At 36.3% G+C, this 25736-nt stretch overlaps 1 protein-coding gene across 1 annotated transcript in view; it reads left to right on the top strand.

Annotated features, from left to right (window-relative positions):
* Positions 1–22993, top strand: part of LOC128224549 (uncharacterized) — a 35710-nt gene extending 12717 nt beyond the window's left edge. Inside the window, exon 5 of the mRNA XM_052934427.1 lies at positions 12854–22993. Coding sequence (XP_052790387.1) covers positions 12854–13027 — 174 coding nt within the window. The 3' untranslated portion in view covers positions 13028–22993. The remainder of the gene's footprint in view (positions 1–12853) is intronic.
* Positions 22994–25736: the final 2743 nt, after the last annotated feature.

The following is a 25736-nucleotide window of genomic DNA, read 5'->3' as shown; positions in this document are numbered from 1 at the left end:
ATTATTCAAGGTACTTCGATTGATCAACAACAAAAATAAAAAATGGCTGACTTCCTGTTTTACGTATTAAGAATTTATGTATTTTTTTTCTTTAGCTACACATATATATGAGATACAAATTATCCAATCAAATTTGCCTTTATCCTTTCTACTTAAACATCCACTTGTTCTTTATCGTGAACTTAAGTGAAATGGGGGTTAATACAGTAACCCAGCTAAGTTGTGGATAATGGACAAAAAGCTTATATTCTTGGAAGTGACTTTACAGTCTCTAAGAGATTAAAAATGGTTCAACTCCTTTATTTATGGACCAAATAAAATAAAATTGGACATTGATACCTTTTCTTTTCAAACCTTATCTTAAGGCCACACCAAATTAATATTTCGTTCCTCAGATTTTTGCCAAAAAAAAATTGGAGCGAGCGTGCGAAATAAATTATAATACAATTTTGTCATTTTTCATTAAACCTGAAGCGAGCACAGAGTGCAAAATATTTGTTTTTCCTTATAATCAATATAAATTGGATAGATTGTTCAATATAATTGCCGTTAAACCCATTTAAATGCAATCTTGAACTGAACCTCTAATGGACATTGGGAAAATGTTGGAATACATACTATTTATTCATCCGTGTTTAGTACAAACATTATATTTATAAATCAAATTTCTAATATAATTAAAACCTCTTTTAATATGACAATCATTCATAATAAAAAATAACCCTGCTTGTAGGAAACGACTTATAAATCTACCCGAATCTCTATAACATCATTTGCAACTGTATTTAGACATACTTACGATTGATTTAGGATGTGTAAAAAACTAGGAATCATCAAACATCAGACTTCATATACATTTAAATTCCTAGACTAAGTTTTGTTTTTATTATCACAGGAAATGCAATAGCATGTGCTTATCAAAACAAAAAGAACAAGGGTATGTGCAGAGAACTTTTATGGTCAATGCTTTTATGCACTAGCCAATTGTATATGGCCCCTCTTAGTCCGGAATAGTGGGGACTCTAACTTTCGGTACATCCAATCCTGGGTAAAATATAGGTGCGGGCGCACAAAGAAATTAAAATACTTTTTTTACCTTTTAAAACAAGAGGCCCAAAAGGGCCTATATATATATATATGCTCTACTGGCATGGCTTTTGTGGTCATATCAATCTACAGCATGTATGTATGGGTAAAAGGCAACAGACATATAGTTTAGTTTTGTGTTTGGGTTACCTGAAAACGTAGCCTGTTCAACATCTGAGCCCAGAAAGTATTGTAAGCAGATTAGTTGCATGAACTATGTTAATATGTGCCAAGTAAAAGTCATCTGACAAAAAAAATGCTTTCAAAACTGTACTTATAGTAAAAATTTCTGTAGTTTTAAAAAAAGTTGGTCAAAAGGTCAAAGTCAAGGGCATCCTAGGACAACATTGATCAATTTGAACAAACATTCACAATCAATTGTGCTGAGATGGATGCACAAACACACAAAAAGATTTTCAAACCTTTCCAGATTTATGTTTACCAAACCTGTGAACCCTGGGTGTGGCCAGTAATGACACCAGGTGCATAACTTAAACATTCACAACCAATTTTGTTAAGATGAATGCGCAAACTACAGAACTTAAAGCTAAAAAATGGCCTTTGGGCTTTCAGCAAGAACAAGGCAGAGTAATTCACAAAATCAACTGCAGAAGCAAAAAGCAAATTGTTTCTCAAAATCCTAGACTTGCAAATTGTCTCCCTTAACTCTATTGACTTAAATTTACATGTACATGTAAACTTGGCTTAAAATAGAATTCACTCATGCAGACCTGGCTAAAAATAGAAAGCATTTCTTTAAAACTTTCATGGCCCATAATCTAGGCATTTATGGGCGGATCTGGCTGGTTTTCGAAAGGAACCGAGCTCTAATGGATATCAGATACTGTACAAGTTTCATTGAGATACAATCAAAACTGAAGACTGCATCGTGTTCACAACCAATTGTTTACAGATGCACGACCACACGGACGCACGAATGCACATACTACGTACACATTACCATCGCATAAGCTCTTGTGGCCTTTGGCCAATAGATCTAAAAAAAAAAGGAGTGGTAAATCCGCGGAACGAAACATCAATTTGGTGTGACCTAATCATCTTTTCAAATAAAAAATCAACTCAGTTATGGTCCAAACAACATGTTTCTTAGACCAAAATAGTGAACACCATGACAAAATAGCAAACACCATGACGACCAAAATAGTGAACACCATGACCAAAATAGTGAACACCATGACCAAATAGTGAATACCATGAACAAAATAGTGAACACCATGACCAAATAGTGAACACCATGACTAAAATAATGAACAACACTGGGAAAATACTTCTTTAAAATACGGGTACTATATATTGTAAGGAGAATTATACCGTAAATGTCCTATTTAATGTACATCCTCTAATAGACATGCCCAGGCCCTTTTTGTGGGTCTTTTTTCCTAATTCTGTGAAATGAACAATGAATACTTGAACCTTAAACTAAAAAAAATTGCAATAAATTCCAATGAAACGCATTCCTATGGCCGCCATTTTAGGGCACCTGCAGACATCATGCATATAAGGAAAAACCATACCCTAAATTACAAAATGACTGTTGCTATAAAACAGCCGAAAGTTTATATTGATATCTTGAAGCCATACATTCAGTATTTTTGTCTGAGGCTGCTTGCGATAAGCGGGAACATAGTTGTCTCAATGGCGGTTCTGTGTATGTGCGTGCGTGCTTGGGTGTGTTCCTCTGTCCAGGCTGTATCTTGTCCATTCATTATAGGATATCCAAAAACTTTGCTAGGAAGGTACACCATGCTGAGGCTGCGTGTGAAGAGCTGATATCAGAACCTAATAGGGATGTATCTATTTCCTGTGGAGATGACTGAGGTTCGTCAACTTCAGATGACATAAGAGGGTGACTTAATGATGATTGGAACTGGATCTGGATCAGGCGGATGTTCTGGGTTAGTCTAGGATGGCAGCATTTCAGCTGGCACTGGTGGTTGGGAGTCACAGCACTGCGGTGCACACTCAAAGTCTGACTAATTATCAGAATCTGCATGAATTATTGGTCGATCCGTAGAGTTGATATCACTCTGTATGCGGCCACACTCACTTTTCTTCACTTTATCAATCAACTCAGCAGATGGAAGTAATGGCTTCACCACTAACAAGTTGTCCTTTGCAATAGACCAGACCCGTAGATAACATTTAACATCTTTTGGATTGGTGAGAGTCTTTGAAGGACAAGTCCCTTGTTTCAGGTAAGCATGTGAACGATGTAGATCAGGACACTCAGGCTGAATTTGTATCCATGATGATCTAGTGGCAAATGGAAGATGAACAGAAAGATTCAGTATGTCATCTACCTTTACAGAACGGACTACAGATGAAGGTACACAGTTGACAGTTGAGCTCTATGCAATATGATGCACTTCAACTGGCAAAGTCTGAAGGTATGATTGCAGAACCCTCAAGATGTCTCACATAGACCTGGTAGCGACTTACTAGGGATAGGAAAGAGGTCACCCATGGACTTGCTGAAAATCCACCTCTACACATTTTTTCTACAGCCTGAACACATGGTAAACTGTCTGTAAGGACACATGCTTGCTTATCAGATTGTATAATGTAATGTGTTTGATGGCTGTAGCAATACTCAAAGCCTCTATCTCACATGGTAGCCATGAAACTTGGCATTTCCGTAACTTTGCACTGAAGGAACCTGCCAAGGGAAGTGAGGGGTCTCTTGTTATATTTAGTGTGGCTCCAATACCATGCCTAGATGTGGAACCGTCAGTGTCTATCCAAAGCTGATCTGATGATCTAGGAAGAGCAATACACTTGTGATTGTTCAGATTCAACTGAGAATCACTAAAGATCTGCAAAGATGAGTCAATACAATATACCTTCTCTTGGGATTGTTTGCCAGCAATCATATCATCTAATGGAGACAGGTAAGTGAAGCTATGTGTAGAACTCTTCCTAAAGCTTTGTACGCATTAATAAAGATCGTATGCCCAAAGAGTCTGTGGAGGGGCACACAAAGATAATGTAGCAATGTGATTGGAGCTTGCGAAAATCCGACCTGCCAACCAAATCCATCCAAGTATGTCTGTTGTCTTTGGACAAATCACTGTTTTAGGTGGTGACAAACAAGTGCCTGTAACACACGTTTCCATTTGCACAAAAGATCATCTACAGAGTTTGCCCCACAGTACAAGTCATTGGCAAGCTTGGCTAACACACTATCCTGTACAAGATCATCAAGTACTCGTCACAATAGCTCTTCCAATGCTGTCTCAGACGCTGGCATGCCCATAATAGCACAATATGTTTAGACACGCACAATGCAATGGGGTAGCAATGCCACAATACTTCATGGACTGTGTGGACAAAGGAATTTGGTAAACACTTGTCAAGTCACTTTTTATACCCCCGATAAATGAAGTTTGAAGGGGGTATATTGGAGTCACCCTGTGGTTGGTCGGTTTGTCGGTCTGTTGCAATTTACCTTGTCCGGAGCATAACTTAAAAACTACTGGATGGAATTTCATACAATTGTAAAGCACAATGAGAGGAAGTGCAGTGCACAATAACCATAACTCGATTTCAGCTAATTACAGAGTTACTGCCCTTTGTTACTTTTTCTTTTTCGGAGCATAACTTGAAAATAATAAGATGGACTTTAATAAAACTTCACACAGTGATAGATCATTATCAGAGGAACAACATTGGTCCGAGTAATGCATACATGCCATATTTTCTGGAGACCATTCAGGGGGATTTGTTCAAAAGGCTGAAAATTCAGGGTTTTTTTTATTGTATTCAGGGGGATTTTTTAGCAGGTCTAAGTTGGCGAAATTTTAAAGTATTTTTAGACGCAAGTATGAAAAAATGTTTTCACATATAGTTTGCTTTGAAAACCTCTTAACTTTTTCATTATACAGAATTATTTTAGGTCATGATTTATCATATTTTTATGATACACTGTCATGTCATACTGTAATGCACTTGCAGAACAAAATATGTCATTGGAAAAATATGTTTTCGAGACAATTAAATGAAATTTACCTTCCTCCAAAGTCTTTAAAATAATTGTGTTTAATTCTATCAGCTTTGATGACTTTCAGACAATAAGGGAATAAAATAACTCACATAGTGTGGTTTCCCTTTGGCATTATTGCCTGATGTAAAATTTCAAAAAAAAAAAAAAAAGACCGGGGGATGGATCGAAATTCCGGGGGATTTTTCCCCCCGCCGGGGGATATGGCATGTATGGTAATGTCTTGATCTGGTCTGTAATATATAAGCCTTGTTATTGTTGCATTTCATGAAAGGAATGCCAGCAAGTACCTTGACACCTAGGTCATATACAACAAGAGCTTCCAAATCTAAGTCACAATTACCCCTAGTTAAAGTCATGTTTCACCAACAATATTCAATGGAGTAAAGCTGTCTGCTCTGTGATTTGGTCTTTACTGGTGCGCCTATGTACTTTGCTACAGATTGCTTTATCAAACTAGTGATTGCTAGAGATATTTCCAGCTTAAGAGATGCCATGCAGCGTCCTAGAACAGAGCTCAGTAGCAAATTTCTGATTCACGAGAGCTGAAAATTGAGGATGAATAAGACTGAGCCAAGTGAGGGCCATGAAATTTTAAACAGTGGGAGGAAGCTCCTCGTCATCCACAGGTTCCTCGCCATAGTGACTAATAGACCCCATCCTTTGAGAAGGCTGTCGTCAACAAAGCTTACTAGGTGTTGATACAGGTCCTTTCTCCTAGTTCCAACTTAATAGCATCATATTCAAGAAAGTCAGGCCACCAGTTGACTGAAAACAAAAATACAGTCTTATTACTTGCCAGATGAAATTAATACTAGTAGAACTTTTCACTATTGTGTTTCTTGATATCAATGGGCAGTAGTTGGCAATCTGTCCCAACATTAACTGGGAAACCTTTTGAGCAGACGTACACCCACCTTGAACTCACTGATCATTATTGAAGTCATGTAATGGATGAGCAGTTGTCTGGTGCTCCAAAGTTATTCCATCGACTATGTACTGAGCAAAATTTGAAACAAGTGTCAATGTATATTGTAAATTTTGTTTCCATGCTTTGAATGATGTTATCGTTTCATGTTTGGTTAATTGCCATTGTTTAGGTGCACGTATGTACTGTGCTATTGTTAAGTTGACTTTCCACTAATGTACAGTTGCCTTAAAACTGTCTTGCCTTTCCTTTCTTGGAAAGTGGGACAATTCTTACATCTACTGAGTTTGCAAGGAATGGAGGAAGTACGAATACAACCAACTGCTGTCACCAAGCCAGTAAGAAACTGTCGAAGTCAAAGAAAATAGTCAAAGATTAACCTTTTAATAACTGTAACAACTTTTTAATCCCCCGCCACGGAGTGAGGAGGAGATTATAGGAATGCACTTTGTCTGTCTGTCAGTCCGTCCGTCCATCTGTCCATCTGGCTGTAACATTTGGTGTCTGGGCTATAACTTACTTATGCATTGATGGATTACCATAATACTCGGTACAAAGATTTTCTCATTGAGACGATGTGCAGTGACCTTGACCCGGGTGAAGGGTCCATACCTCAAAGGTCAAGGTCACACGAGACATATGCTCATGTCTGCGCTATAGCTTACTTATGCATGGATGGATTACCATATTACTTGATACAAATGTTGTCCTTATTCAGACGATGTGCAGTGACCTTGACCCAGGTCCATACCGTCAAGGTCAGACGAGACATTTAAAGGTCAGAGTACACATGCTTGTGTCCGTGCTATAACTTACTTATGTATTGATGGATTACTATATTAACTTGATACAGTCAAACCTGTATTAAGTGGCCACCTTTGGGAAAAGGTAAAAGTGGCTGCTTCGTACAGGTGGCCACTTAGTCCAGGTTGGACTTTTCTGACACTTTGGTTTTGTTCAAACAAAGGTTGATAATGTATCTTTACCACCACCATACCCCACAATCAGTACCATTAGTACCATTAAAGAAGGTTGAATACAAATGTAGAAAAAACAACAACTTTATTGCAAAATTACAAATATAATGCATTATATAAAAGCTTATACATAGCATAAAAAAACACACAGCAAAAATTGTCAACACAACTACGTGTACATTTTTAAGTTCAATTTCTAAAGTAATCATTCATTTTAGTTTGCTTAACTTCTGATTAACTGACCTTGACATTGATCTTACCTACACTACACACAATATGAATGACTTTAACAAATATCCTTTTATTATATGTTCAAATATCCAAGAATATTTAGGTTACCGATCAAACAACTTGTATTTCCTATATTCCCACTCTTGACCAGTGGTTGTGTACAATTTAGGTCAGATTCAACGTACCAGTCAGGTTGCGAGAAAAACAAAATATGCTAAAAAAACAATGGCGGGGGATATAGCCGTCTTTTGAACTGCCTTGTAGTATACAGGCATGGCAAAATACAAAACAAGGGAAGCAACAAGTGTTTACTTCATATTATGGTCTAAGGTGTAAGGGATAATTATGTACTGGCGTAGAAATCAAAAGTTGAAATGAGCCTTGTCTGGGCTGTATCTTGACCTCGCATTATAAGACTTTCAAAGAAACTGCCTTGAAGGTTCACCATGATGAGGTAGCATTCCACGCACATAACCCAGGTCTGCACCTCAATGTTCAAGGTAAAGGTTAGAGGTCAGATGATGGCTGTCCAGGATGTATCATGACCATGTATTGTGGGATTTTCAAAAAAATTGCCATGCAAGTTCACCATGATGAGGCAGCATGTCATTCACAAGACCCAGGTCTGTACCTCAAAGGTCAAGGTCATGTTTAGAGGTGAAAGGTTAAAATGATCCCTGTCTTGGCTGTATCTCGACCATGCATAATAGGATATTCAAAACACTTGTCATAATTAAAGGTTCACAATGGTGATGTGGCTTGTTGTGAGCAAGACCCAGGTATGTACCTCAAAGATCAAGGTGCCGCTTAGTGGTTAAATATCAAAATGAGTACTGTTGATAGGACTGGTCTGGACTGAGCCTTCTCCAGGTTGTATCTACCATGCATTATAGGACTTCCCACGAGGTTCACCGTGGCATGCTGAGGCTTAGTTTCGCAGGTATATTTATTGTTCAACACTAGGGTTTTTTTGTGTTGCAATTGCATGGTAGAGCAGTTTGTGCCACAGGCTCTTTCAACATGCTCGACATGTTGCTTAGTAATTAATTTTCACAGCAGGGTATGTTTATAGCTACGATGCTGTGGATACTGATTGTTATTTCATGTTTTGACTGCAATCTAGTGGGTTTTAAAAAGTTGCTGATTGGAGAAAAATGTTGTTTTTAGCTCTACTGGCCAAAGGCCAGAAGAGCTTATGCGATGGTAATGTGTACGTAGTATGTGCGTCCGTGCGTTCGTGCGTCTGTAAACAATTGCTTGTGAACACGATACAGTCTTCAGTTTTGATTGTATCTTGATGAAACTTGTACAGTATCTAGATATCCATTAGAGCTGGGTTCCTTTCGAAAACCAGCCAGATCCGCCCATGCATGCCTAGATTATTGCCCTTGATAGTATAAAAAAATGCTATTGTGTAAACAATTGGTTGTGAACACAATACAGTCTTCAGTTTTGATTGTATCTCGATGAAACTTGTACAGTATCTAGATATAGATTAGAGCTCGGTTCCTTTCGAAAACAAGCCAGATCCGCCCATGAATGCCTAGATTATGGGCCATGAAAGTTTCAAAGAAATGCTTTCTATTTTTAGCCAGGTCTGCATGAGCGAATTCTATTTTTGGCCAAGTTTACATGTACATGTAAATTCAAGTCTAGAGTTAAGGGAGACAATTTGCAAGTCTAGGATTTTGAGAGACAATTTGCTTTTTGCTTCTGCAGCTGATTTTGTGAATTACTCTGCCTTGTTCTTGTTGAAAGCCCAAAGGCCATTTTTTAGCTTTAAGTTCTGTAGTTTGCACATTCATCTTAACAAAATTGGTTGTGAATGTTTAAGTTATGCACCTGGTGTCATTACTGGCCACACCCAGGGTTCACAGGTTTGGTAAACATAAATCTGGAAAGGTTTAAAAATCTTTTTGTGTGTTCGTGCATCCATCTCAGCTCAATTGATTGTGAATGTCTGTTCAAATTGATCAATGTTGTCCTAGGATGCCCTTGACTTTGACCAACTTTTTTTAACTTTTAAAACTACAGAATTTTTTACTATGAGTACAGTTTTGAAAGCATTTTTTTTTTGTCAGATGACTTTTACTTGGCACATATCAAAATAGTTCATGCAACTAATCTGCTTACAATACTTTCTGGGCTCAGATGTTGAACGTGCTACGTTTTTAGGTAACCCAAACACAAAACATAAACTATATGTCTGTTGCCTTTTACCCATACATACATGCTCTGGATTGATATGACCACAAAAGCCATGCCAGTAGAGCATAGGCCCTTTTGGGCCTCTTGTTTTAGCATGCAGGGATTCTAAAAAAAAGTCACATGCCATGTGCATTTATTAGGACATTTACGGTATATGTGTAGTTGTTTACTTCAATGATAAATTATTTAATATACATGTATTCAAAAGACATTATAGTTAGTTAAACTGTTACAAATAAAAGTTATTAAAAAGCATTCTACAGGGGCTGTTATAATTTTAGACTTCATTACCAATCAAGTTAAACATTTATAAAACACACTTTTTATCAGTTTCTTTTGTGCAATGTGAAAAATTTCAACAGCATTCTTTTGCATTTTATTAACTGGTTCGTGAGTTAAGATATACCTTTATCAAATATAGACAGCTCTCTAGCTGAGCCGATTTACGACCTACAACAGATCAATTTGGCACCAAGTACATTTGTATTACCAAACAATTGTTTATAAGCAGTGTTTTTTTCTTCACATCACAAGTGAGCAATTTAGGGCCATTTTGACCCACCTGTTTATTTTGTCTTGAAAACAATCAAAAATCATAAGTGAAACCTTTGATAAACATGGGTTATGAGGTCCAAGCCCATGTTATGTTAAATATCCCCGTGCTATGAGATATAAGCCTGTGTCATGTGATGTATCCCCTGTGTTATGAGATATAAGCCTGTGTCATGTGATGTCTCCCTGTGTTATGAGATATAAGCCTGTGTTATGTGATGTCTCCCTGTGTTATGAGATATAAGCCTGTGTGATGTGATGTATCCCCTGTGTTATGAGATATAAGCCTGTGTTATGTGATGTCTCCCTGTGCTATGAGATATAAGCCTGTGTCATGTGATGTATCCCCTGTGTTATGAGCTATAAGCCTGTGTCATGTGATGTCTCCCCGTGTTATGAGATATAAGCCTGTGTTATGTGATGTATCCCCATGTTATGAGATATAAGCCTGTGTCATGTGATGTATCCCTGTGTTATGAGATATAAGCCTGTGTTATGTGATGTCTCCCTGTGTTATGAGATATAAGCCTGTGTCATGTGATGTATCCCCTGTGTTATGAGATATAAGCCTGTGTTATGTGATGTATCCCCATGTTATGAGATATAAGCCTGTGTTATGTGATGTATCCCCTGTGTTATGAGATATAAGCCTGTGTTATGTGATGTATCCCTGTGTTATGAGATATAAGCCTGTGTCATGTGATGTATCCCCTGTGTTATGAGATATAAGCCTGTGTTATGTGATGTATCCCCATGTTATGAGATATAAGCCTGTGTTATGTGATGTATCCCCTGTGTTATGAGATATAAGCCTGTGTTATGTGATGTCTCCCTGTGTTATGAGATATAAGCCTGTGTCATGTGATGTATCCCCTGTGTTATGAGATATAAGCCTGTGTCATGTGATGTATCCCTGTGTTATGAGATATAAGCCTGTGTCATGTGATGTATCCCCTGTGCTATGAGATATAAGCCTGTGTCATGTGATGTATCCCCTGTGTTATGAGATATAAGCCTGTGTCATGTGATGTCTCCCCGTGTTATGAGATATAAGCCTGTGTGATGTGATGTATCCCCGTGTTTTGAGATATAAGCCTGTGTTATGTGATGTATCCCTATGTTATGAGATATAAGCCTGTGTTATGTGATGTATCCCTGTGTTATGAGATATAAGCCTGTGTTATGTGATGTATCCCCGTGTTATGAGATATAAGTCTGTGTTATGTGATGTCTCCCTGTGTTATGAGATATAAGCCTGTGTTATGTGATGTCTCCCTATGTTATGAGATATAAGCCTGTGTTATGTGATGTATCCCTGTGTTATGAGATATAAGCCTGTGTTATGTGATGTCTCCCTGTGTTATGAGATATAAGCCTGTGTTATGTGATGTATCCCTATGTTATGAGATATAAGCCTGTGTCATGTGATGTCTCCCTGTGTTATGAGATATAAGCCTGTGTGATGTGATGTATCCCCGTGTTATGAGATATAAGCCTGTGTTATGTGATGTATCCCCGTGCTATGAGATATAAGCCTGTGTTATGTGATGTATCCCTATGTTATGAGATATAAGCCTGTGTGATGTGATGTATCCCCATGTTATGAGATATAAGCCTGTGTTATGTGATGTATCCCTATGTTATGAGATATAAGCCTGTGTCATGTGATGTCTCCCTGTGTTATGAGATATAAGCCTGTGTGATGTGATGTATCCCCGTGCTATGAGATATAAGCCTGTGTTATGTGATGTATCCCCATGTTATGAAATTATTAGCCTGTGTTATGTGATGTATCCCCGTGTTATGAGATATAAGCCTGTGTCATGTGATGTATCCCCATGTTATGAGATATAAGCCTGTGTTATGTGATGTATCCCCGTGTTATGAGCAATAAGCCTGTGTTATGTGATGTATCCCCATGCTATGAGATATAAGCCTGTGTTATGTGATGTATCCCCATGTTATGAGATATAAGCCTGTGTGATGTGATGTATCCCTATGTTATGAGATATAAGCCTGTGTCATGTGATGTATCCCCATGTTATGAGATATAAGCCTGTGTTATGTGATGTATCCCTATGTTATGAGATATAAGCCTGTGTCATGTGATGTCTCCCTATGTTATGAGATATAAGCCTGTGTCATGTGATGTCTCCCTGTGTTATGAGATATAAGCCTGTGTGATGTGATGTATCCCCGTGTTATGAGATATAAGCCTGTGTTATGTGATGTATCCCCGTGCTATGAGATATAAGCCTGTGTTATGTGATGTATCCCTATGTTATGAGATATAAGCCTGTGTGATGTGATGTATCCCCATGTTATGAGATATAAGCCTGTGTTATGTGATGTATCCCTATGTTATGAGATATAAGCCTGTGTTATGTGATGTATCCCTGTGTTATGAGATATAAGCCTGTGTGATGTGATGTATCCCCGTGCTATGAGATATAAGCCTGTGTTATGTGATGTATCCCCATGTTATGAAATTATTAGCCTGTGTTATGTGATGTATCCCCGTGTTATGAGATATAAGCCTGTGTTATGTGATGTATCCCCATGTTATGAGATATAAGCCTGTGTTATGTGATGTATCCCCGTGTTATGAGCAATAAGCCTGTGTTATGTGATGTATCCCCATGTTATGAGATATAAGCCTGTGTTATGTGATGTATCCCTGTGTTATGAGATATAAGCCTGTGTTATGTGATGTATCCCTGTGTTATGAGATATAAGCCTGTCTTATGAGACATAACCCAATTTATGAAATTTGTGCCCTGTTATATGTAGGTAATAAATGAACATTGACACCTAATACATACATCATGTCACTGTGTTATTGTATATGTTCAGGGTGAAGACTACCGGTCAGTGATGGGCAGTCGTGTAAACTCACGACTCAACTCCCAGGAGCAGTCATTGGATGAGATGCCAGAATCTCCCCCGAATACCCCTGAAGACTCTCCCAGGCACTCCCTCTCCAGCCTTGATGAGTGTGAGCCAATCCTGATGAGGTCCGTCTCCTAGTCACCTCTCACCAATGAAAGACAGTTGATTCATTTCTCTTACTAATGCACATACAATTATTAAAATTCTAGAAATTCATTATTGCCACTTCAGAGTTTTGGGAGTTATTTGGTGGGAAACAGGACTGGTGCTTACCGGGGGTAGTTCTTTCAGAAACAAGAAGTATGTGAGAGCGTTATAATGTTACCTTGAAGAAACTTCAGCATTCGGAGTTATTATTGAGGTTACAATGTAAAGTTTTGAATTTCATTATAATTGTTAGTCAAAACTTTATGGATAGCAGGTGCTATCTTAGTAAAAGCAAAGTTTCCAGCACCAATACCGTGACAGTGGCTTTCCTATGATGGTGTAGAGGCTTATAATGGCTGGTGATATTTGCTCATTGCATGCTGCTTACCTGACTATAACAGTTCAAAGTAGGAAACAGGATGTCGGAATCTCACCTATGTGTTGTCTCATCTTCATTGAACGTCAAAATATTTTTGTCTGTGCAGAAAGCAAGCGTTGCAGTGATGATGTTGAGCTATATTTCATCTATGTATGTGTGCAGGTAGAGTGATGCTCATGACACAAAATTGTCCTGAACATATCAGAATTGTCGGCTTTCTGTGTATGAAACTTGTTAAGGCTTTGAACATAGTTGCTTCATTAAATTGAACAAGTTTGTAGATCACAAAGATTACTAAGTTTTATGTTGTTTAAAAGGGAATGGCTCATAAAGTTTGGCAATATATTTTGCAAAATTTGTTGGAATATAATTCATTGGTTTTTGTACACTAAACAATAATTGAGAGATACGCATTCTAACTAATTTTTTTAAAATCTGGACTAAAATCATTAAAATGTCAATACAACCAATTAGTTTGTGCACAATACTCAAGAAATAAAATGTTCCGATATAAGACCGTATGAAGCATGTTAGTCCTTTACATAGCAATAGTGAACATTTTGGATCAGAGGGAATATTAGATGTGGCTACAACGTTCATATGTACTTGTTTTATTGAATTCAATACCAAAAAAAGTGACCAAAAACTGAAAATCAAAACCATATCATCCAATGACTCACATTACAGTGTACATAAAGACTTACATGGTTAAGCATATTTCTCAAACTACGGGTAATGTGGATCAGCATTTAGATGTACAAGGGCTTGAAAGAATTCTCAAATTATTGTAGCTGGTTCAGGTTTTGCAGGAATTAAGGAATGTCTTTTCTGTGCCTCCTCATGCTAGAGCAGGTCAACTACTTTGTTATCATTCTCATGCATTTGAAATGATTGTTCATAAAAAAGAGGATTGTTCTTAAAAAGGAAGTCAAATTGTTTCTTATGCACTAAAAAAAGGACACTCACTTCTCTATTAAAAAGATCCATTTTCTGTGTCTGCTCCATTACTCTTTAATTGTTTTGAAGGATTTGAAGCAACTTACTACAAATGTTTTCCACCGTGGTCTTCCAAAGACTTAAATTAAACACTAAAATTTAATTTTTGGTCAGTCAGCACAGTGGATATTGCACTTGCTTCTAACCAAGGCTTCGTGGGTTTGATTCCAGGTCTCTGTGTATTTGAGTTTGGTTGGTCGCTACTTCAGTTTCCCCTAACTCTTGCACACCATTGTGCCAAAGAGTGACTTAGCATGAGTTAATGCAACCTTTTTTACAATCATTGAAAAATAAATCAAGTTTAACTTAATATTTTCTTTTAGTTTTGAAATGTGACATTTTAAGAATTGATGATTTATTATGAGTATTTGTTGTCAGTCAAGTTTTTAGTTTAAGCAACTAGTCCCATACATTTTGCTTAATGTTGTTGTTTTTTTGATAGGCATTTATGTGATATACGTTTATGTTTTAAGCGTTGATACTTGTGTTATGTGATTGTACTGACACAAATTTGCTTATTTGAAACTGTGTAATTTTTAGCTTGAGCACAAAGTGCTCAGCGTGAATTATTGTGATAGGGTGATTTCCATCGTCATCTGTCTGTAGTCAGGATTTTTCTTCAGAAAACTTCTCCTAAACCACTGGATCAATTTCAACTTAACTTCACAGAAATGGTCCTTGGGTGGTCTTCTTCTAGATTCCTTCAATAAAAGTGGTTCCCTACAGAACTCTGGTTGCCATGGCAAACCGAAAGGAAACACTTTGAAAATCTTCTTCTCAGGAATCCGCTGTCCAAATTTCAACATAATTTTTACAGATTTGTTCCTAAGGCCACACCAAATTAATGTTTAGTTCCTCGGATATTTGCCAAAAAAAATTGGAGCGAGCGAGCAAAAAAAAAATAAGAATAAAAGTTTGTCAGTTTTCATAAAAACCGAAGCAAGCGAAGAGCGAAAAATATATTTTTCCTTATATTCAATATAAATAAGAAAGATTGTTCAAAATAATTGCCCTTAAACCCATTTTAATGCCATCTTGAACTGAACCTCTAATGGACATTGGGAAAATGTCGGAATACATACTATTTATTTATCCGTGTTTAGTACAAACATTATATCGATAAATCTAATGTCTTATATAATTAAAACGTACTTTAATATGACGAGCATTCATAATAATAAATAACCCTGCTTTTAGTAAAAAGTTTGAAACAACTTATATAAATCTACCTGAATCAGTTTAACATCATATGCAACTGTATTTAGACATAACTTAGGATTGATTTGGGATTTGTAAAAAATGATCACTTACACAGGCATCATCAAACATCAGACTCCATATAACATAGACTAAATTTTGTTTTTATTATCACAGGAAATGCAATGACATGTGCTTATTAAAACAAAAAGAACAAGGGTATTTTTCAGAGTACTTTTTTGGGTTATTTAGATGTTTTTATGCACTAGCCAATTGTATATGCCCCCTCCCCCCCCCCCCCACGTCCGGAATAGCGGGGACTTTGACTTCCGGTCTCTCAAAACCCGGGTAAAAACATCAATTTGGACCAAACAATGACTCATGTTCCAGTTAAGTTGACCTGTCCGATTTCCATTCAAAACGAGTCACTAATTACGCAATATAATCGCTACCAGTCTTAGATACACATGCTTTATTGCATAATGATTGCTTTAAATAATGATCCTTTAGTGCATGAGACGATCAACAATGACTTTAAGCATGCTTAAAACATATTTATTGTAAAAAATAAGATTTAATTTCCAAACTTCGAGCCACATTGTTTATACCGGAAGCCGCCATTTTGATTGAATTTATTGAAACCCATGCTAAACCGATCGATATACAGTATAAAAACACTACGTATCGGTAACTTCCCTTTACAAAAACACAAAAACTAGCGTAGAAAAATTATACTTGATTATTTTTAGCCTTTAAATGAATTATTACCTGAAAAAAATCTAATTGGCGATCAAAATGGAGGTGCGGGCGCACAAAAAAATTAAAATATGTTTTTTACATTTTCAAAAAAATAGGAGCTGTAAATCCGCGGAACGAAATATCAATTTGGTGTGGCCTAAGGTTACTCTATATAAAATTCCATCACCTCATGTTAATTTGTAAAAAAAACATGGCCACCAGATGGCGGGGCTACTTTTCACTTTATGGAAAGCCTTGAAAATCTTCTCCTTAGAATCTGCTGGCCTGATTATAAAATAATTTCACAGAAAGGTAACCTTTTCTCAAATTCCATCACTCCATGTTGATTTGTAAAAGAACATGGCCACCAAGGGCAGGCCTACTTTTCAATATAGGTCTCTATGAAAATCTTCTCAGAATCCTCTGCCCTAATTAAAAAAAAACACAGAAATGTTCCTTACGTGACCATATATCAAATTTCTTCACCCCATGTTGATTCTTAAAAAGACATTGCAGCAAGGGCTACGTTTCACCATGTGGAAAACTTTGAAAATCGTCTCTCCAGAAACCATTTGCCCGATTTCAAAATATATATATATATATATATTTAATTTGAAAAAAAAAAAAAAAATGTTTTTATTTCTATTTTTTTCTTATTTTATTTTTAAACAATCATTGAAGATATAAGCTTTAAACTTAATGAACTTATTCACCGTTACAATGTCCTAAGAGTAATGGCCCTTCATAACTTTTGAAACAAATGAAATGAGATGTATTAAAGTTTCACCTCATGGCATACAGGCGGGCGGCGTTCAGTATGTTGTGCGATCAATAACTATAGAACCCTTTGTCTAATTAGATGAGCGATATAGGGCCATCTTGGCTCTCTTGTTATAAATGGTAACTCTCAAAAACTCCTTAATTGCACATCAAGTTCAAAATTATCTGTGGTTTGGTTGACTGTTTATTACTGAGTTGACTTGTAATCTTGCTTGCTGTGATTTGCAGAACAGGCAATATTGTCATATAGTAACATCATTGTTAATCCAGGGGCTTGTTTCATTACAGATACTAGTCTTAAAGTTAAATATTTACACCTCAACTTCCCTTCCTAATTTCCTTTAATGAACAGCCTTAATCGGCAATTGCGAATATTTTCTGATGAGCGCAACATCTTCAGACATATTTGGCTTGGGAATCATCTCCATTTGCATACTACTGTTTGTATTCTTTTAGCAGGCCTCAAATTTTTAGCTCACCTTAGTTTGAAGTGGGTATATTGGAGTCACCTTAGTTTGAAGTGGGTATATTGGAGTCACCCTGTCCGTCGGTCGGTTTGTCGGTCGGTCCGTTGCAATTTACCTTGTCCGGAGCATTACTTAAAAACTACTGGATGGAATTGGATTAAACTTCATACAATGGTAGAGCATAATGAGAAGAAGTGCAGTGTAAAATAACCATAACTCTATTCTTGCTTATTACTGAGTTATTGCCCTTTGTTACTTTTTTTTGTCCGGAGTATAACTTGAAAAGTACTGGATGGAATTCATTTGAACTTCATACAAGGGTTAAGCACAATGAGAGGAAGTGCAGTGTTCAAGAACCATAACTCTACTTTAGCTAATTACTGAGTTATTGCCCTTTATTTGTTTTTATCATAATGAGAGGAAGTGCAGTGTACAGGAACCGCAATTCTATTTCAGCCAATTACAGAGTTATTGCCCTTTGTTCGTTTTTTCTTGTCCGGAGCATAACTTGAAAACTACCGGATGGAATATAATAAAACTTTATACAATTGTACAGCACAATGAGAAGGAGTTCATGAATCATTACACTATTTTAGCAAATGACAGAGTTACTGCCTTTTTCGGTGTTTTTTTGGAATTTCATAAAACTTCATACAATGATAAATCATAATGAGAGGTGGCGTTCAGTGGTATCAATCACCTTCAGTGATAGCTGTAGTTGCCTCAATATTCACGAAACTTGGTCAAGATGTTTGTCCCTGAGTAATTACTCGGACGAGTTGGAATATGGGTCATCTGGGGTCAAAAACTAGGTCACAGAGCCCAAATATAGAAAAACCTTGTTAACACTATAGAGGTAACATTTTCAACCCAAATATCCTGGAAATTTGTCAGAAAGGTTGTTTTGATAATTTTTAAGCCAAATTCGAGTATGGGTCATCTGGGGTCAAAAACCTATGTCACAGAGCCCAAATATGGAAAAATCTTGACAAGTCAAGTTCGAATATTGGTCATCTGGGTTTTTTTTATTGTTATTTAATTGTTTTAAAATCAGTGAAGGTACTAACTTCAAATTTCATGAACTTAATTCACAGTAAATTGTTTTTTTTTGTGACAAGTTATATAAATCCAACCTAAATGTTGTAAGAGTTTTTGCTCTTTGTATCTTTTTTAAACAATTGTCATGTTTTTACACGCCTGTTTTAAAAAGCTGGACATATAATAGTTCCACTTATGATCTATGGAAGGGCAGACAGGCACCATCCAGTATGTAGTCCGATCAATTACTTTTGACCCCTTTGTCCAATCATGACTGAATTTGGTCAGAATGTGTACTGATAATTAGCAAAATTGTTGTAGTTACCCAAGAGTTATTGTGCTTTATTAAATATGGTCAGAATGTGAATGAACATAATACATCAGAGAAGCCTAAACCCTGTTATTGCCCTTTAATTATCAACAAGTATATAGCACAAAGTTTTACTCAGGTGAGCGAAATAGCACACACGTGGCCCTCTTGTTTAATCAACATGTTGAAAAGTGTTAATTTATGATTTGTTTAATGTGTTGTTGTCATGAGTATTTCAAGTTTACGTTAAAGATTAATTTTATTTGGGACTGTTTTTTGTCTGTAGCAATAAAATGTGTAAACCAGTCGGGTCGCTCTATTTACAGCATGGGGAGAAAGAATTTCTTCAAGGTTTTCTTAAATGGAATTACATATTTTATTAACAATTCTGGAAAGAAATAATGAACTATTGGTGTAAATATAGGTAATGAATTGTGTGGGTGATTTCATTATCGGTGGTATGAACACAGTTGGGCTGGCAAAAGTACACGTGGAGTCTTTCACACACATTTACCAGCCCAACTGCGTTCATACCTCAATAATTACATCAATCACACAATTCATTCTTTAAACGATCTTCGTGTGGGCTATTTAATTTGCTATATATTTGTGTGAATTGCCAGATTCAGAATCATAAACAAAGTTTGAGAAATAAAATAATTCACAATTTTTGGCTTTGATGCCCTTACTGATTTATGTTTTTAGTAGGGTACAGCTAAGATTATGTGATGGAACGGGCCACATGGTAGATATGTATGGAATATATCTATAGAAGTATACTATGATCAATTGAGTGTTGATGTTCTTGATGTGATGTGTTTGCTCATATAGATAGCTCAAAGCGACTTACTTTCATGCATTTATTGCTTTCATAATTTAAGATGTATCATTTTAACAACAGAGATGTATGTGGTGATTCAAAAATTACTGAATGACAGCACTGTCTTTATTGTATTACTAAGTTTTATATAGATCGGCCTTAAGTAGTATTTAATTACAGTAAATAAATTATTTTTAAACGTAGAAAAAAAACCTAAATTTTTACTGTATCTTTATGTATGCACTAGCTGTGATCCTTCCCGGGGTTGAAGTAGAGTGGTCATACTGTAATTCTCAGATTAAGTATGTGGTCATTATGTGGAGAGGTTATTAATCTATTCAAAGTTATTAGATGTAATAGTTTGAAGGGAATTTTATAGTATGGCTATGTGTGATTGAAGAATCTGTGGTGAAATCTATCTGTCACAATCTGAAGGGCAATTGAAGTATCTGGGTTAAAACCAATATGTCACCATCTGCAGGGCGATTGAAGTATCTGGGTTGGAACCCATCTGTCACCATCTGCAGGGCGATTGAAGTATCTGGGTTGAAATCCATCTGTCACCATCTGCAGGGCAATTGAAGTATCTTAGGTGAAACCCATCAGTCACAAACTACAGGGCAATTGAAGTATCTGAGGTGAAACCCATCTATCACAATCTGCAGGGTGATTGATGTTTCTGAGTTGAACCCATCTGTCACAAACTACAGGGCAATTTAAGTATATGAGGTAAAATTCAACTGTCACAACCTGCAGGAAATATCAATTTAAGTTTCGTAAACTTAATCATTTCAGGTGAATTGGATCATATATAATTATATTTTATACATTCTTGTACTTATGTTACACACTCATGTTGCCTGCATGGTAGTGTAGCTGTTAATGTTCCATCTTTGATGTTCATTGTTGATGCATCTGCATGCTACATCACTGGCTCGAGGTGTCACAATCTCACAAATCCATGATTATCACTATGCTGCTTTTGGCAACAGTTTTAGTTCAGGTGCATTAAGACAGTGATCACAACTCTTCATTATTTCAGTACATATATATGGGCCTTATGCTCTTGAAATTGTTTACACCATGTTAAGTTTTACATTTGTTTCTGTGCCTAGACTTGTCTGGATTCAGAAGCCATTTGTCAGGGGCATACATCACTTCCAGTAACAGCTCGTTTTATTATCTGTGTTATATCATTTGTACATTGTTGCATTGTTGTTGACTAAATTATTGATTAATTATTAAGACAATTTATTTATAAAGGCTACACATTTGTTAGAAGATATTACTACTAGGTTATCAACAATTTGTATGTCAATGCTGATTTTATGTAATCTTAATTCTAATTAATCAAAACACTGTGATCAAATAATTTAGTTTTAATATATATAATATATTAAGTATAGATTATTATTCATTTTATGATTACAAGGTGTGTCGAAGGTGTTTGTAGCCAGCTGTAGTATATATATATATAGGGGTTACTTTTGTCGGCGGCGGCGGCGTCCGCGTCCCATTTTCGCTTGTCCGGGGTATATCTCCTAAACTATTAGTGGTATCAACTTGAAACTTCATATGTACAAAGATCTAATTGAGGGCAAGTGCAGTGCACAAGAACTGTTACTCTTGCTTCCATATTTTTAGAGTTTTGCCCTTTGTTATTTTTCATGCTTAGTTTTGTCCGGGGCATATCTTGTAGAATATAAGAGTTATCAACTTGAAACTTCATATGTAGATAGATCTCATGGAGGGCAAGTGCAGTGCACAATTACAGTAACTCTTGCTTTCTTAGTTTTAAAGTTATTGCCCTTTGTTAATTTTCATGCTTAAAGTTTTGTCCGGGGCATATCTTGAAGAATATAAGAGGTATCAACTTGAAACTTTATAGCTATATATATCTCATTGAGGGCAAGTGCAGTGCACAATTACAGTAACTCTTGCTTTCTTAGTTTTAAAATTATTGCCCTTTGTTAATTTTCATGCTTAAAGTTTTGTCCGGGGCATATCTTGAAGAATATAAGAGGTATCATTTTGAAACTTCATAGCTAGACAGATCTCATTGAGGGCAAGTGCAGTGCACAATAACAGTAACTCTTGCTTCCTTAGTTTTAAAGTTATTGCCCTTTGTTAATTTTCATGCTTAAAGTTTTGTCCGGGGCATATCTTGAAGAATATAAGAGGTATCAACTTGAAACTTCATAGCTAGATATATCTCATTGAGGGCAAGTGCAGTGCACAATAACAGTAACTCTTGCTTTTTTAGTATTAAAGTTATTGCCCTTTGTTAATTTTCATGCTTAAAGTTTTGTCCGGGGCATATCTTGAAGAATATAAGAGGTATCAACTTGAAACTTCATAGCTAGATAGATCTCATTGAGGGCAAGTGCAGTGCACAAGAACCGTTACTCTTGCTGCCATATTTTTAAAGTTATTGCCCTTTGTTAATTTGCGGCGGCGGCGTCCGCGTCCCATTTTCACTTGTCCAGGGTATATCTCCTAAACTATTAGTGGTATCAACTTGAAACTTCATATGTACATAGATCTAATTGAGGGCAAGTGCAGTGCACAAGAACTGTTACTCTTGCTTCCATATTTTTAGAGTTTTGCCCTTTGTTATTTTTCATGCATAAAGTTTTGTCCGGGGCATATCTTGTAGAATATAAGAGTTATCAACTTGAAACTTCATATGTAGATAGATCTCACGGAGGGCAAGTGCAGTGCACAATACCAGTAACTCTTGCTTTCTTAGTTTTAAAATTATTGCCCTTTGTTAATTTTCATGCTTAAAGTTTTGTCCGGGGCATATCTTGAAGAATATAAGAGGTATCAACCTGAAACTTCATAGCTAGACAGATCTCATTGAGGGCAAGTGCAGTGCACAATAACAGTAACTCTTGCTTTCTTAGTTTTAAAGTTATTGCCCTTTGTTAATTTTCATGCTTAAAGTTTTGTCCGGGGCATATCTTGAAGAATATAAGAGGTATCAACTTGAAACTTTATAGCTAGATATATCTCATTGAGGGCAAGAGCAGTGCACAATAACAGTAACTCTTGCTTTCTTAGTTTTAAAGTTATTGCCCTTTGTTAATTTTCATGCTTAAAGTTTTGTCCGGGGCATATCTTGAAGAATATAAGAGGTATCAACTTGAAACTTCATAGCTAGATAGATCTCATTGAGGGCAAGTGCAGTGCACAAGAACCGTTACTCTTGCTGCCATATTTTTAAAGTTATTGCCCTTTGTTAATTTGCGGCGGCGGCGGCGGTGTCCGCGTCCCATTTTCACTTGTCCAGGGTATATTTCCTAAACTATTAGTGGTATCAACTTGAAACTTCATATGTACGTAGATCTAATTGAGGGCAAGTGCAGTGCACAAGAACTGTTACTCTTGCTTCCATATTTTTAGAGTTTTGCCCTTTGTTATTTTTCATGCATAAAGTTTTGTCCGGGGCATATCTTGTAGAATATAAGAGTTATCAACTTGAAACTTCATATGTAGATAGATCTCATGGAGGGCAAGTGCAGTGCACAATAACAGTAACTCTTGCTTTCTTAGTTTTAAAATTATTGCCCTTTGTTAATTTTCATGCTTTAAGTTTTGTCCGGGGCATATCTTGAAGAATATAAGAGGTATCAACCTGAAACTTCATAGCTAGACAGATCTCATTGAGGGCAAGTGCAGTGCACAATAACAGTAACTCTTGCTTCCTTAGTTTTAAAGTTATTGCCCTTTGTTAATTTTCATGCTTAAAGTTTTGTCCGGGGCATATCTTGAAGAATATAAGAGGTATCAACTTGAAACTTCATAGCTAGATATATCTCATTGAGGGCAAGTGCAGTGCACAATAACAGTAACTCTTGCTTTTTTAGTATTAAAGTTATTGCCCTTTGTTAATTTTCATGCTTAAAGTTTTGTCCGGGGCATATCTTGAAGAATATAAGAGGTATCAACTTGAAACTTCATAGCTAGATAGATCTCATTGAGGGCAAGTGCAGTGCACAAGAACCGTTACTCTTGCTGCCATATTTTTAAAGTTATTGCCCTTTGTTAATTTTCTTGCTTAGGTTTTGTCCGTGGCATATCTCGTAAACTATAGGAGGTTTCAACCTGAAACTTATTCCGTAGGTATATCTGATTGAGGGTTCAAATGCCACCTACACTTGAAAGTTAAATGGCAACATCATTGTCTATAAATGAATAAAATGCCAATCTAACAGCTATAATGTCGACAGTAAATAATTCGTCAGGCGACACATCCGACTCACGGAGTTCTAGTTGGAAAAAAGATTGTTCCCATCGTTATTGCCTTTATCAATTTACAGCACATTGACTTTTGAAAAATGAATACCAAATCAAGAAAATTAATAAATAATGCAGGCTTATGGATTTTAGCACAAAAATTATTACAATGATTTCAATGTTGCAGTAATAACGATTGTTTTTCTTTACAGAAGAAATATTAGCATTGATGTTAATACTTTGGTGAGTGTGGATGTTGAAACTTCGTTTGAGTATTGATGTTAACTCTTCGATGAGCATGGAAGTTAATCTTTCAGTGAGCCTGTAAACACTTCAGTGAGCATGGATGTTAACACTTCGCTAGGCATGGATGTTAACACTTTGACAAGTGTGGATGTTAACACTTCGCTAGGCGTGGATGTTAACACTTTGATGAGTGTTGATGTTAACACTTTGGTAGGTGTGGATGTTAACACTTTGACGAGTGTGGATGTTAACACTTTGGTAGGCGTTGATGTTAGCACTTTGATGAGCGTGGATGTTAACACTTCGGTAGGCGTTGATGTTAACACATTGATGAGCGTGGATGTTCACACTTTGGTAGGTGTTGATTTTAGCACTTTGATGAGGGTTGATGTTAACACTTCAGTAGGTGTGGATGTTAACACATTGATGAGCGTGGATGTTAACACTTCGGTAGGCGTTGATTTTAGCACTTTGATGAGCGTTGATGTAAACACTTCGGTAGGCGTGGATGTTAACACATTGATGAGCGTGGATGTTAAACACTTCGGTAGGGGTTGATGTTAACACTTTGATGAGCGTGGATGTTAATACTTTGGTAGGCGTGGGTGGTAACATTTGGACAATTGATTAATGCAAAAAAATGTTGTCCATCAGTGAAGAAAATGGCTAAAAACAATAAACAATAAAAAGGTTTACCTCAGTTTTGAAAATATACACATGTATTGAAGAGAAAACTTCCAATATATACAATTTGCGCTGACTTTGTAACAATTTTTTTTTTCAAAAACTTCTTCAGTAATCAGAAGAGTTGTTGAATTTATCACATCAGCATCAATGCCTCATTGTGTGCACTGCATTACATACATGTACAGTGCTCGTATTTAATGTTGAATTATTTTGCTACAGCCTACTCATAGCTTCTTTAGTAATTGATGGTAGTAATAGCGTTGTCATTTATTGATACATTTTATTTTGCATATAAACATATAAGTAAAAAGTGTCGACAAATATTTTGGACATAACCTTGTGTATGCTGTAACATGTTCAATATAGTTGTTTGTATTTACCCTAGTGAATATATATTTTGTTAGCATAGAGCGTAAGGTTTGTTTTACTTATATTACTCACTACTGGTATTGAAATTATAAGGATATAAGTTAGGTTATTTATCTTGAAGTTTTTATGATAATTTTTTTTTTTTCTTTTTTGAGCATGCTATTACAGACAAAATGCAATTGAATGTCTGAAGAAACCACAATTTCATACTTAAATAATTGTCCCTTTTCATGTTTAACTTATTGTTGCACTCAATATGGAGCCATATCCATAAAGCAACTTCGGTTGAATTTTCAACTTATTATAAAAATAATAATGAAAACTAACAAAATTCGTACAACAAACATGAAATTATGCAAGGAAATGGGGTAAAATAATGAAATTTATACAAATGAACTTTATGAAAGTAGATTTAAGATACAACTTGTAAAAAA

Source organism: Mya arenaria, chromosome 17 (genome assembly GCF_026914265.1).
Source record: "Mya arenaria isolate MELC-2E11 chromosome 17, ASM2691426v1".
NCBI classification, from domain to species: domain Eukaryota; kingdom Metazoa; phylum Mollusca; class Bivalvia; order Myida; family Myidae; genus Mya; species Mya arenaria.
This window is presented reverse-complemented; position numbering and strand designations above follow the sequence as displayed.